Source organism: Dipodomys spectabilis, unplaced genomic scaffold (genome assembly GCF_019054845.1).
Source record: "Dipodomys spectabilis isolate Male_0828 unplaced genomic scaffold, ASM1905484v1 ptg000004l, whole genome shotgun sequence".
NCBI lineage: Eukaryota > Metazoa > Chordata > Mammalia > Rodentia > Heteromyidae > Dipodomys > Dipodomys spectabilis.
Genome location: NW_024870681.1, coordinates 937253 through 952355, shown reverse-complemented (window position 1 = coordinate 952355; position 15103 = coordinate 937253). Strand labels below are relative to the sequence as shown.

The 15103-nt window shown below is 40.6% G+C and overlaps 1 protein-coding gene across 1 annotated transcript in view; it reads right to left on the bottom strand.

The window, feature by feature from the left end:
• Blmh (bleomycin hydrolase) overlaps positions 1-15103 on the bottom strand; it is a 50900-nt gene that overhangs the window by 13194 nt on the left and 22603 nt on the right. Inside the window, exons 8-11 of the mRNA XM_042692457.1 lie at positions 14125-14283; positions 13919-13986; positions 11792-11909; positions 9630-9699 (exon numbers count right to left, since the gene is read on the bottom strand). Of these exons, the coding sequence (XP_042548391.1) occupies positions 9630-9699; positions 11792-11909; positions 13919-13986; positions 14125-14283 (415 nt within the window). The remainder of the gene's footprint in view (positions 1-9629; positions 9700-11791; positions 11910-13918; positions 13987-14124; positions 14284-15103) is intronic.

Below are 15103 nucleotides of genomic sequence, written 5' to 3'. Positions count from 1 at the left end.
ATAGCATTGTTCATAGACTATGTTCTATATTTTGAAGTTGAGGGGAGAAATAAATGCACACACTGACATACCTTAGCATTCTTTTGATGTAAGATGCTATGTAACACAAGATCTTGAGCATCTCTGACAGAAAAGGACATATGCACTGAGCTCCTTAAATTTCTAAAACAGCACACAGTCTGAACAATGCTTTCACATCGCATTTGACAGCCTTGGAGAGACTAACTATGAGCTCTCAGAAAGATGGAGAAACATGAAAGTATGGTGTTAAACTACTTGTCTCTCTATAGGTGCTTCTACACTATAAAGCCACAGAAAGAATATGGTGAGTTTTGTGCTAAGACACACTGGCACTTGAGTGTTGGCTTTTCTGATTTGTCTATTTGAGTTTCTTTCCCCATTAATAGCTAATGTGCCCAAGTTTTTCTAACTTCACTAAAAGGTTTCTGTCATAGGAGGAAGTTTATAAATCTTACTAAGATTAAATCAGGAACAAGCAGACTCATTGGTGAGAAAAGATAGAAAATATGACTTAAAAATAATTTCAAGCCAGGCACTGGTGGCTCACACCTGTAATCCTAGCTATTCGGGAGGCTGAGATCTGAGGATTGTGGTTCAAAGCCAGCCTGGGCAGTAAAGTCCATGAGACTCATCTCTAATTAACCACTAGAAAACTGGAAGTAGCGCTGTGTTTCAAGTGGTAGAGCATTCCCTTGAGCTGAAGAGTTCAAGAACAGCACCCAGGGTCAGAGTTCAAGCCCCACCACTGACAAAAAAAATAATAATTTCAAGCCAGCTGCTGGTGGCTCATGCTTATGATCATAGCTTCTCAGGAGGCTGAGATCTGAGTATCATGGTTTAAGCCAGCCTGGTCAGGAAAGCCAATGAGACTTTTATCTCCAACTAATCACTAGAAAATTAGAAGTAGTGCTGTGGCTCAAAGTGATAGGGCACTAGCATTGAACGAAAAAGCTCAGGGATAGTGCATAGGCCCTGAGTTCAAGCCTCATGACCTAAATAAACAAACAAATAAATAATTTCAAAAGTTCAGATATCTGAAAGATGTAAAAGAAATTTGCAAAATAAAAAATTCAAAATGAAAAAATGCAAGTTTTTAATAGAAAATATGGTCTCACCCTTATGTAAAAGATTTGTGTTACTTAGCACACTGAGAATGTAGCCTGAACGGCACTGAAAATGACATTATGACAATTCTACACCCAGAGCTATGCTGTACCCAGCTTACAGCAGGAATACAATCTCAGGACTAGTAAACTAATAACAAAGAAAAGAAAAAGTTCCATATTCAGATTTGTTATTAGATAGACCAACCTGGAATTTAATTTACTGACCATGAACACTACTGACATATGTTCTAAAGTATATTAGCAAGTTCTATGCGAGGGAACTTCCTTAAAACCTTGTTTATGGGGCTGGGAAGGTGGCTCAGTGGTAGAGCGCTTGCCTTGCATGCTTGAGGCCCTGGGTTCGATTCTTCAGCACCATATAAGCAGAAAAAAAAAAGCCGGAAGTGGCACTGTGGCTCAAGTGGTAGAGTGCTAGCCTTGAGCTGAAGAGCTGAGGGACAGCGCCCAGGCCCAGAGTTCAGGCCCCACAACTGGATCCCACCTCCCCCTCAAAAAAAGAACCTTGTTTACTTAGGATATATTTTAAATTGTTTGTGAGAAGGTTAAGAAAAACCAAAAACCTTGTTAGGAAGAAACACAGAAAAAAATATTTCAGGGGGCTGGGAAGGTGGCTCAGTGGCAGAGCGCTTGCCTTGTATGCCTGAGGCCCTGGGTTCGATTCCTCAGCACCACATAAGCAAAAAGAAAAAAAGCCGGAAGTAGTGCTGTGGCTCAAGTGGTAGAGCGCTAGCCTTGAGCTGAGGGATAGCGCCCAGGCCCAGAGTTCAGACCCCACGACCAGACCCCCCCAAAAAATTTCAGGAAATCTGGGGGCGACTGCACACAGTTTGTTACCTCCAACCTTATAATGTGCTAATGTTTGGTGCAAACCTTCACAAGAGGCTGCTTGCCCTATATCCAGATTCCTAGACACAATCGATGCCCTAGGAGCCTGATTAGACCTTTTATAAAATTTTATGTCCCACCAGCCCCTGTTTCTGATTAACAAGGATCATGAATTGACTTACTATTTCCATGAACGGGCCAGGTGCTTCCAGAAGAGAAAAGCTGAGAGAAAACAGTTTAGCAGTAAGGAAACTTGCTCTGGTTGTAATTCTGGCTCACTATGATTAGCCAAAAGTGCAAATTACTCTGGCTTAAAGATTATGCTTTTCTTAGATGAATTCCTGACTCAGAGGAACCAAAGGTAATTTCCTCTCATTTAAACTGGGTCTTGAACTCAGGGCCTGGACAGTGATTCTGAGCTTCTTTTGCTCAAGGCTACCACTTGAGCCACAGCATCACTTCTGGCTTTTTCTGTTGATATGGTACTGAGGAAATGAACCCAGAGCTTCATGAATGCTATGCAAGCAATCTACCACTGAGCCACATTCTCAGACCTCATTTAAATTCTTAAATACCAATGGGTGCCAGTGTCTCATGCCTATAATCCTAATTACTCAGGAGGCTGAGATCTGAGAATCAGAAACTTGAAGCCAGTAGGGCAGCAAAGTCTTAGAGGCTCTTATGTCCAATTAACCACTAAAAAGTTTGAAGTGGAGCTGTGGCTCATGTGGTAGAACACTAGCCTTGAATGGAAATATTTAGGGATTGCATTCAGGCTCTAAGTTCAAACTCCAGGTCTATACAAACAGGCTTTTTGTTCTCTCTCTCTCTCTCTCCTTCGCCAGTTCTAGGGCTTAAACTCTGGGCCTGGCTGGGCTCTGTCCCTGAGCTTCATTTACTCAAGACTAGCATTCTACCACTTGACCTACACAGTGCCACTTCTGGCTTTTCTGAGTAGTTTATTGGAAACAGGAATCCCAACGGACTTTCCTGCCCAGGCTGGCTTCAAACTGCAATCCTCAGATCTCAGCCTCCCGAGTAGCTAGGATTATAGGCATGATCTACTGGTGCCCAGCTCAAACACACATTTTAAATATCCTACAAAATATAGTACCAACTTGGTAAAGGGAAAGATAATTTAACAGATCTCAAGTTCATTTCCTCATGGATTTCCTGATATAATCCATAAACAAGGTATATTTCAAAAAGCAGAGTTGGAAAACACAACACACTGGGGTATAAGCTCAGTGTGCATTCAATTTCCAGTCTGGATGATTATGAATTCTTGAATTTACCAACAGAAGCAATCCAACTGGCTTAACAAGGCAAGTACTAATTCTCTCTCTGTCTCTTCTGGTCAGAAGGAATCTCTATCTTGTGAAATAGTCAGTATGTCTGACTTACCTAACAGTGTCTGGATAAGAAAGGCCATGAATGTGACCAAGAGGGAATACCAAAGGTAGTACTCAGCAGAAGGCAAGGGCAGATAGGCCAGGTAGCTTTGTTGTTTACCTCCAGCTTGTATTATCAATTGTTTTTTAGCAACATCAATCTTAACAGCAGAAATCCCAAAGAGAATAGTAACAAACTGTTAACAATGTTATCTAAAGAAACAAAATCCCAGCAAGCTGCTAAAGTGTCATGTCTCCTGAGAGAACATAGTGATCCTGCCGCAGCCATGCCAACCAATGCCCATCAGGAAGACAGACAGGTGGGTCTTGCTGCAGTAAACACATGTAAGCAAAGTATCACAGTAGGCACTGTCTGAAGGTTAGACCAAGTGTGCTAACCAAATACTGGAATGACTATGAGAAGCAACCCGTGCCTTGCACAGTAAAGAGGTACAGAAGAGAGCGGAAGAATTAGCAAATGGCCTATAATGCTGAGAGCAGTGTAATATAAAAAACAGTAACACACGGGCTGGTAAGATGGCTCAGTGGTAGAGCGCTTACCTTGCATGCATGAGGCCCTGGGTTCAATTCCCCAGCACCACATAAGAAAAAAAGCCAGAAGTGGCGCTATAGCTCAAGTGGTAGAGCGCTAGCCTTGAGCTGAAGAGCTGAGGGACAGTGCCCAGGCCCAGAGTTCATGCCCCACGACCGGACCCCCCCAAAAAACAACAACAAAAAAAAACAGTAACACACTATATACAACACAGATATTGGGGTGGGAAGGTGGCTCAGTGGTAGAGTGTTTGCCTTTTATGCAAGAGGCCCTGGGTTCAATTCCTCAGCACCACATAAGCAGAAAAAGCCAGAAGTTGCACTGTGGTTCAAGTGGTAGAGCACTAGCCTTGAGCAGAAGAGCTCAAGGACAGTTCCCAGGCTCAGAGCTCAGGCCCCACAACTGACAAAACAACAACAACAAAAAACAACAACAACCCCCCCCCAAAAAAAACAAACCACAGATATTTTCCTTGCTTTACAATATTTAACCTTCTTCCTTCTCCCTCTTCCTATCACTCTCTCCAGAGTTTGACTTAGGATCTAGCATTTGGTTGGGCTTGCTTGTTCAGCTGGTGCTCTACTACTACTTGAGCCACAAAGTTACCCTAGCTTTTTGCTGGTTATTTTGGAGATGGACTCGAAGACTTTTCTGCTGCCCAGGATAACTTTAAAAAGTGATCCTCTCTATCTCAGTCATCTAAGTAGCAAGGATTATAGGGATGAACCATTGGAACTTAGCTGTTTATATTCCTGTAAATTGGTATCACTACTAAAACCGAGTGATTACTAGAAATGGAAAGTATATAGATGAAGGCAAGGCAGGCTGGGCACCGGTGGCTCACACCTGTAATCCTAGCTACTCAGAAGGCTAAGATCTGAGAATCACAGTTCAAAGCCAGGCAGGGCAGGAAAGTCCCCTAGAGACTCTTATCACCAATTAACCACCAGAAAACCAGAAGTGGCGCTGTGGCTCAAGTGGTAGAGGGCTAACTTTGAGCTGAAAAGCACACAGACAGCACCCAAGCCCAGAGTTCAAGCCCCATGACCGACCAAAAATAGCCAATAGTCCAGCCAGGTCTAGACAAGGCATAACTTTAGTCCTAACCTATATGATAACTAACATATAACAATCCCAATTACAAGAACCAAATCAACCCAGAGAAGAAACAGGAGAAACAGGCATTTATCTGAATCAAGAGAAAAACAACTTTAACCATATAGCTAAGGTTTGCTACATGTAATCAAATCTTTCTAATTTCAGACAGGCATCCATTTCTTTTTTTTTTTTTTTTTTAATTGAATTTGACTTTACTATCATTTTTAAAATCTCTCCTCTCAAGAAGAGTGATAGAAGAAATAGCCATTTGTTAAAATTGCAGATAAAATCTTTTTTGGGGGGGGGGTTCGGTCGTGGGGCCCGAACTCTGGGCCTGGGCACTGTCCCTCAGTTCTTTAGCTCAAGCTAGTGCGCTACAACTTGAGCCACAGCGCCACTTCGGGCTTTTTTCTTTTTGCTTATGTGGTGCTGAGGAATCAAACCAAGGGCCTCATGCATGCAAGGCAAGTGCTCTACCACTGAGCCACCTTCCCAGCCCCTGATAAAATCTTTTAAAATCATCTGGCTTCAATAAAACATTTTTACCTGCAGAAGGCTGTTACAGTGTAGGCATATTTCCATTTCCCGTTGAAGAGAAAATGGGACATGGGATAAACAATGACCTATAGGCACTTCCTGAAGACTGATGGATAAGAGCATATTCTCAAGACCAACTCAATGGTAAATATGGCAATGCATTAAGTACTCAATTTTTGAGTTCTGGTAAATGTATGCTGGGTCAACCAGTACTTAGAACTTTTTGTTTTAAAAATCTTGCTGTCTTCTACCCCAGAACACTGAATAATATTAAGAAACTGATATTCCAAGTGCCTTAATGTTTTACCAGTCTTGATGGATAGAGGAGGAACTATTGTAGCCTCTATGTGAAGGAAGACATGCCAAACAGTGTTGTAGAACTCTTATGTTTATAGGTGAAGCCATGTGGTAAAGCCAACTTAAGTCTTTAATGAAAGGTACAATCTGTAAGGAAGAGTGGGGTTTCTCGAAAGCACATGTGATTGGTATGAATCCTTTCCTTGGTGTTGTTTTTGAGATAAATGTTACTACAGTACTAAAACTAATCTTCCCGTTTACAACCAGCGAGTTAACAATGACATCAGCCCAGGGGAAGTACACTGGACCACAACCTCTGCTGATTCGCCATTTCCAAACAAAGTCACAGGGCAAAGAGAAGGTAGAAAACTAATTGCATGGCAGACTTCATGATGACAGACCAAAAGCAACCACTTCAGGATGCAGAAGATAGGCATCCTTTTTTTTTTTTGGTTGGTCATGGGGCTTGAACTCTGGGCCTGGGCACTGTCCCTCAGCTTTTTAGCTCAAGGATAGTGCTCTACCACTTGAGCCACAGTGCCACTTCTGGCCTTTTCTATTTAGGTGGTGCTGAGAAAACGAACCCAGGGTCTCATGCATGGGAAGCAAGCACTCTACCACTGAGCCTCCTAGATGCCGCTAGGCATCTTTTTTTGTTGTTGTTGTTGGTCGTGGGGCTTGAACTCTGGGCCTGAGTGCTGTCTCTCAGCTCTTCAGCTCAAGGCTACCGCTCTACCACTTGAGCTATAGTGCCACTTCCCATTTTTGGTGGTTTATCGGAGATAAGAATTTCACCGGCTTTCCTGCCTGGGCTGGCTTTGAACCATGATCTTCAGATCTCAGTCTCCTGAGTAGGATTACAAGCATGAGCCACCGGTGTGCCCAGTACTAGGCATCCATTTTTTAAGCACTATCAATTTATAGATTTAACTAAGCTGTAAGTTATTTTTAATCTTTAACAACCACAAAACAATTACAGATATCACAGAAAGGGGACATGCAATAACCTAATATTGCAGAGAATGCAGTAAGAGCATTCCTATTTGTTTAAATAAACACTGAGCTGCTGAGTTTCATAGCAGCTCCTGGGGACAATTAGCCAAAATCTACTAATAATCGTTTTCATGTGATTTGGAATGATGTATTCAACAACCTTCAGATTTGAGGCATCACACGCAACTGCTCAATCAGCATAACAAAATCCTGTCAAATCCCAAGCTTGGGTTAATAGGCTCTTCTTAGTACATTTCAAATATGAATGACAAGAAGTCTTATCTGATTATTTCCAAGCTCCCATACCACATAACCCATTTCACTTTTTTGCTCTTCGTATGCCTATGGTTCACTGAGGAATGTGGTTAGAAAAATCACTATTCTAAACATAAAGGCATGACTATAGTGGTAGAGAGCTTATCTAGCAAACAAGAAGCCCTGGGTTCAATCCTCAGAACCAAAATGACAGACAGACAGATGGGACGGGTGGTGGATGGATGAATGAACAAATGGATAGAGCTGCTAAAATCTCCTTTTCTTCTCTCTCTCTTGAAAATATCTGCTAATTCCTATTGAGTGAGATAAATGCTGAAGATTAGTTTTCCAAGTATCTGTGTACCTTTCTTTTTTTTTTTTTGGTAGGTTGTAGGGCTTGAATTCTGGACCTGGGCGCAGTCCCTCAGCTCTTCAGCTCAAGGCTAGAGCTCTACCACTTGAGCCACAGTGCCACTTCCGGCTTTTCTGTTTAGTGGTGCTGAGGAATCAAACCCAGGACCTCATAAATGCAAGGCAAGCACTCTACCACTGATACACCTTCCCAGCCCTGTCTGTTCATCTTATTTTTCTAGTTTTCCTACTTAGACTTTCAGTCTTATACTCAGTTTAGTAAACTTTAGGGTTTACCAGACTCTTCAGAAAGAGCTTGCTATAAAATGTCACCGACACATAGGTGTTAATATCACATATGTGTTGGCAGCTGCCACTTTTGCTTTGAAACACTGAAAATTAAAGCATAAAAACTTCCCTTAGTAGCTTATACTTATAACCCTAGCTACTCAGGAGGCTGAGATCAGAGAAATACAGTTTGAAGCCAGCATATGCAGGAAAGCCCATGAGACTACAAAAAATGGTAGAAGTGGGGCTTCCTTCAGGACAGTCCTCAAGCCCTGAGTTCATGCCTCAGGACAGTCACCAAACAAAACAAATCAAAAACTTCCTTTTAGAAAGGCCTTCTCTACTATTAAAAACAATGTTCAAAAGTATTGTCTCAAAGTTTTTTAACAACATATCCTAAGCTTTTAATCAGTAACAATTTTTTTTAAAGCCAGTAACGGGATTTGAACTTAGGGCCCTGCACTTACTTCTTGGCTTGCTTGCTGGCATTCCATCACATTTAAGCCATTTCTCTAATACAAGCATTGTGTTGGTTAGCTGGAGACAGAGCCTCCTGCTCTTTTTTTCTGCCTAGGCTGTCTTAAAACCAGGATTTCCCACTTTCTGAGCAGCTAGGATTACAAGCATGAGTCACTGATCTCACTGGTGTCTGGCTCAATAGTGATCTTTAGGTTGGCTGGATTATTAAAAAAATTTTTCATTTTCTTCTTATTGTTAACCATATTTAAAATTTTTCCTACAACTCACATATTTAATGTTATTTTGTTTAGCCAACTAATTATTTTTGTGTGTGTATATGCACTGCTCTTTGGGCTTGAACCAATTTATAACTTATTCATTATAACTTACTCATGACTTCTGGCAGGGTTTTAACTGGCTAATACTAAAAAAATTCTAAAATGGCAACTGAAGTTCTGGTTCTTCTTTAGGTTTCCCAACTTCCAAGGAATCTTAAATTCCTGAAGAGATGAGCATACTGGCTGGAGCTTCTAATCCTATTTGGTAAGCAGAGAATGGAGATTGTGGTTCAAGGCCAGGCTGGGCATAAAAGTTTCCAACACTCCATCTCTACCAAACCAATTTCTGGATACAATGGTACCCACTTGTTATCCCAGCCCAGGACAGCTGGAGCATAACCAACACATCTATCTAAAAAATAACCAGCATGAGAAGAAGCTAGAAGTGTGGCACAAGTGATAAATTGCCTGCTTGTAGGTATAAGGGCCTCAGTCCAATCCCCCAGGACCGAAAAAAGAGCCCAAAGACAATCTATTTTTGCCAGTGCACTTTCCCACTGGGAAGGCTTCTTTCTAAAGCACTTATACAACACATGAAAATATACCAAATGGTAAATCACAAGTGTCTTGGCAAAAGATGTTCAACCTTCTCATTAACTAAGAGGGTCTGTTAAAAGTCTAGTAGAACGCCGGGCGCTGGTGGCTCACGCCTGTAATCCTAGCTACTCAGGAGGCTGAGATCTGAGGATCGTGGTTCAAAGCCAGCTCGGGCAGGAGAGACCGTGAGACTCTTATCTCCAATAATCCACCAGAAAACTGGAAGTGGCGCTGTAGCTCAAGTGGTAGAGTGCTCTCCTTGAGCTGAAGAGCTGAGGGACAGCACCCAGGCCCAGAGTTCAAGCCCCACGACCAACCAAAAAAAAAAAAAAGTCTAGTAGAGTCAATGTTAATCAGTCTGAGTCAACCTAGGGGTTCAAGCATGCCATGTGGCCATAGTAACCGGTGGCCAACCACATGCTTCTATCTTTCTGTAGAATAGTTTAGTCAATAGGTCAAATACTGAAGAATCTTCTGTACTGGAGTAGCCTCTCCTCCAGGGAAGTAGAGCTGTGCAGACCTCAATTACCTAGAGATAGTAATTCAACATGAAGCTTACCTTTGTGGCCATGGTCTTCACCCCATGAATTCTCCACTCTCCATTTCACAAAAGCACCATCCTGATCATCCTATAAGAAAGTAGATGAGAGGGTCCAGTCTAAAACTAGAATCCTCCTGCCTTGGTGTCACATAATTTTAGCTCTTCTGCAGTCACCCAACAGCTTGCTCTATAACCAGGATATAAATGATCAAGGCTATATCCTTCCTACTGTGGTAAAAGTACAACAAAACTAACAAGCCTTTCTTCTTTATATTCTGCTCTATACAGAAAATAGACAAGTAAAAATGCTAATTGAATAATGCTAAGGGAAACAAAAATCTATTAAATTACTAAAAGCAGTGTGTACTATCTGAAGTCAAGGATTCCCATTTTTAGTCAATCAGATTCTTCAAAAAGCATCACACTGCATTATTTTAGAGATGATTCAAAGACCTGAGCAGAGTTTTTTTTTGTTTTTGTTTTACAAACAAAATAAAAATATTCTTATCATATGTTTGATTTTCTGCTCATGGAAACCAAGTAATAGTACTCTGCAAATATGTTTTTACTGATTCAGAAACACAAATATTGAACTTAATACAAAAGAGACTGAACAGCAAAGCAAAATAAATTTTCATAAACCTCAGGCAACAAACAAACCCCCTCCTTTTATCTTCATTATTAAAATAAACTCAATTTTCACATTTTTAAAGACACTGATATGTGTACAGTGATACCATGACAAACTTCATTTAGAGTCTGTTATGATAGAGAGAACAAAAGAAGGCTCCATTTGAGCAAAGGTTTTTCTCTCTTGTATTTATTCAGGGCATTTGTTGATGTCAAAACAGCTTAAATCTTTGTAGCAAGAAGAAAGCACTGACCCTTGTATCATCTCCTCATGAATTCACCTGTCAGCTCCCACTGTGTCTCACTGCATGAAGAGTCTTCATCCATGTGAGACCTGATTCCCCCCTTTAGCTTTGCTGACATGAACACTCTACTCTAGTCTTCGATCTTAGTAATGTCAGTTTCCGTAACTCAGCCAACAAGCCAACCCACAAGTTTCAAACACTAACCTGTATTAAAGTAAGTAAGAAACCATACATTCTCACGTTTGAATTATAAACAAAACACAAAATTAATAGTTTTAAATTTTCATTTAGCTATTTTTGTACTGGTACTGGGCACTGTCCCTTAGCTTCTGTGCTCAAGGCTAGCACTCTACTACTTGAGCCATAGCTCCACTTCTGACTTTTGGGTGGTTAAGATTAAGAGTCTCATGGACTTTCCTGCCAGAGCTGGCTTCGGACCATAATCCTCAGATCTCAGCCTCCTAAGTAGTTAGGAATGCAGGTGTGAGCTAGTCATGCCCACCTTATGTTTCTATGATTATAAATCTACTGGGCAGGGTAGCAAAAAAAAATTCCTTATTAAGTTAGTTTCTAAAAAACTTATAGTCTGTGACTTTCTCTCCAGTATGCTAGAAGGAGAACATAATTACTTGTAAGGGTAAAGAGTTAAAAGTTCCAAGTCTCCTTTTCTTTATGGTCCTGAGAATAGGGACTAAACTAATCATTCTACAGCTTAGAAGTGAGGAAGCTAATTTGTGAAAGATGAATTTTCAGCTATTGTTTCCAACATTAAGTCCTAGAAATAGTGATATTTACTAGGCATAGTTCTTCACAGTAAGTGCGAAATACTTCACATCCAACTTCCTACAGCTAAGTATTAGGCTTGGTGGTTACAAATTACTGTTATTTACATCTTGCTACAGAAGCATCTTAATCACAAATGAAAGGTAGGTAAAAAGTCTGAACATAGTTCAATGAAGACATGAACACTTTAGGGGCACATTTTGAATTCTTTGTGAAATTGAAATTATTTCCTAAGTGCCTTTGCAGACCTCTCTTTACACTAAGACCTTCCAAAGTTACAGAGAAGCAGTTACTTTCTTACTCTTTGCTGATCCAAATTCTGCTATTCATGGAAATTTCCTATTTTTATTACCCTCTGAGCATGTAGCCAAACCTAAGTGACATAGGTACAATGTCTTACACAGAAGCTAACTTTCAACAGAAATCATGTAATATACCATGAATGTAGCTCTGCTAAACACTCAGCAGAAAACTGTGGATCCATCTGTGTAAACATGGCAGCAGGTATGCTGTGGGTCCTACCTTCTCTGAGAAAGCAGTGAAGGTCATGGCGTGGGTCATAAGTGACTCACCAAAAGCCAACCTCTCAGCCTTATTCATGTTCTTCAAGGAGACACCAAACACTAACTCATGGTCATAGCTGGAAAAAGAATGACAGCACAAGATAAAGGGAAGACAACAATTGCTTGACTATAAAAGGAGCCAAGAAGACAGTGTGAGTTCTAGCTGCAGCTCTTTAGAGAATATGGCACACACAGAACTTAGTCTGTCATGTGTCACAAAATTAGTCAAGAAAAAGTGTAATGACTAAACAGTAATTCCTCCATCAAATGCTGACAAGATCAGTTTACTGTATTATTTTGGCAATAAAACTTTTATTTCAATTATTTTTTGTTTGTTTAGGCTTGAACTCAGAGCCTCATGTTCTCCCTTAACTTTTTCACTTAATATTGGCACCCTACCACTTGAGCCATATCTCTGCTTCTAGCTTTTTGCTGTTTAGTTGGGAGTTCAGAGTCTCATGGACTTTTCTTGCCCTGGCTGTCTATGATCCTGATCCCAGATCTCAGCATCCTGAATAGCTAGGATTATAAACATGAGCCACCAGTGCCCAGCTACTAGGAACTTTTAAAAAGTTGAAAAAAGCCTTTGAAGTAACATTTTACAAAATGGGCCCTTTCAGGATGGTAGAACCTCTTGGTTTCTGAATTCATTTAGACTGCTGATAGTGAAATTTAAATACACAATGCCCAAAATATTGGATATTGTTTAAAAAATAAGCCACTAATCCTTTCTTTAGGAGACTTTTCTTTTTTCTTGTTAACTATCAAGATATTTACTCAAACCTGAGCATGGTCGTGCATCTCCGTAATTCTAGCACCTGAAGGCAAGAGCAGGAGGATTCAGAGCTCAAGGTAGCCTGAGCTACTTGGCTAGTTCCAGGCCAGCCTGTACCACATCATAGTGAGACCCTGTCTCAAAAAAGGAAAAAAAAAAATCAAGAAAGATGGAATACAATGCAACTATGTATTTAAAAAAATCAAATCAAACTACTATAAAAAAATATGCCAGGTGTCAGCGGCTCATGCCTGTAATCCTAGCTACTCAGGAGGTTGATATCTGAGGATCTCAGTTTGAAGCTGGCTGGGGCAGAAAAGTCCCTGTGAGACTCTTATCTCCAATTAACTACTCAAAAACTGGAAGTGGCACTGTGGCTCAAAGTGGTAGAATGCTAGTGTTGAGCACAAAGAGGCTCAGGGACAGTGCCCAAGCCCTGAGTTCAAGCCCCACAACCAACCAAAACAAAACAAAACAAAACAAAACAAAAACAAAGGCAATTCAAACTGCTCAGAAGGTAGAGACTGGGAGGATCCTGGTTTGAGGTCAGGGCAAGCAAAAGTTAGCAGACCCCACCTCATGCAGTAAGTTAGGCCTGATAGTGTACACCTGTCATCAGAGCTATGCAGGAGGCATGAATAAGACATTTGAGGACAAGGCTAGTCCAAGCAAAAACTCCAAACCGTATTTGAAAAATAACTAAAATAAAAGGGCTGGGGTGTGGCTCAAGTGGTAAGAGTACCTGAGGTTAAATCCTAGTACCATTTAAAAAAATGCACTTACTCAATTTCTTACCACTAACAATAAGTAACTCTAAAATGGTATACTTTAACAGTCAAAGAATATTGTATGATTTTAGTCTGTAAATGGATCTTCAATATCATGAAAGACAAGAAAGTTTTAAGGTATGCCAACAAATTACAAAATACTTAAGATATCAAGGTGAGCAGTTTAAGATGGTTCAAATAGCAAACACGAGGTCCAGAAAGCCTTTCATCACATTCCCAAAAGTGCACTGAGCAGATTTATATGGGAATCAGTTGTGTTTTTAGGGTTTTCTAATACAAGATGGTTTTTTAGGAACACCCATGATTTATGCTCAAGTATGATCTTGAGTTACTGGCTAATACAGTCAGATATGTGAAGTTTTTGCTATAAGACCTAATATGCTACAGGATGTAAAGAAAGAGACCCACTCTTAGACCAATTTTAATCTTGGGATGAACCTCAGCAGAGTCATTAAAGATCAAGAGTACTCTCAACACCAACAACTCACAAATGACTTTTCTATTTTCAGTTTCTTGTACTCACACATTCATGTCACTGAGTCCCAGCTTGCCATTGAAGTGTTTTCCAACGTCACAGCCAAACCACACAGCCTACAGATAAAGCAAAGAGGAAGTCAGCATAAACTCTATCTTAGTATTATACTTAGTATACTTAGTATTATTTTTTTTTTCAAGCAGGATACTTAGTATTATTTTAACCCCAGTGTGAGAAAGAAAAACAATACTGACCTCTCCATCTTTGATGGAAGCAGCAACCATTTTTTTCAAGAAGTCAATGGGCTGGTTATTATATAGAGTTTTTCTTCCTCCAACCATATTGCTCAAGTAGTCTACGGTGTAAAGTTTGTTGTACTTGTGCTGGGGCCTTGGGTCATTCACAAAACAAATCTTTTGAGATCAAGAACATGCCGATTAGAGCACAAAACCAGGAATGTCAAGCAAGACACACACTTCTCCTCAAGGTTCCTATGTTTGCATCAAGCTCATCATCTCTACCTACAAAAATAAATATGACAGCCTCAATGTAAAATAACTACGAAAGAAAAAGTAGTAAAACACATGTGAGAAAGGTCCTTGCAAATTCTAATTAGTGCAAGGGACACATATGGAAGCTGCATCTGACTTTTCTATTGGTAAGGACTGCCCCAAAACTAATTGTGAAAAAATGCACGTGTGGAGTAAGACAAATTGGGACAGCCTATCACTGTAAAGCTCCCTGATCAAGTTATAAGACAGGATTCACCCAGAAATCTACTTTGCTTGCAAGAGGATCAAGGAAAGAAGCTCTGGTAATCTTGCTAGGCAGATGAGGAAGACCTAAGGGACAGGAAGGACTAGGAAAAGCAATGCTTCCTCTAAAAAGGAAGTTCCCAGAGGAGGCAGGAGATGGTGGTTCCCACCTATAATCTTAGCTACTCAGGAAGTGAAGACCAGGAGGAGTTTTGCTTAAGATTAGCCTGGAAAAATGTTTATGAGACCCCATCTCAACCAATAAAGAGCTCAACACAGTGGAATACACTTGTCATTCCAGTTATGTGAAAAGCATAAATAGGAGAATCACCATCTAAGTTGACCAAGGTATAAATGTAAGACCCTACTCAAAAAATAACTCAAGATCGGGCTGGGAAGGTAGCTCAGTGGTAGAGTGCTTGCCTTGCATGCATGAGGCCCTGGGTTCGATCCCTCAGCACCACAGCCAGAAGTGGCA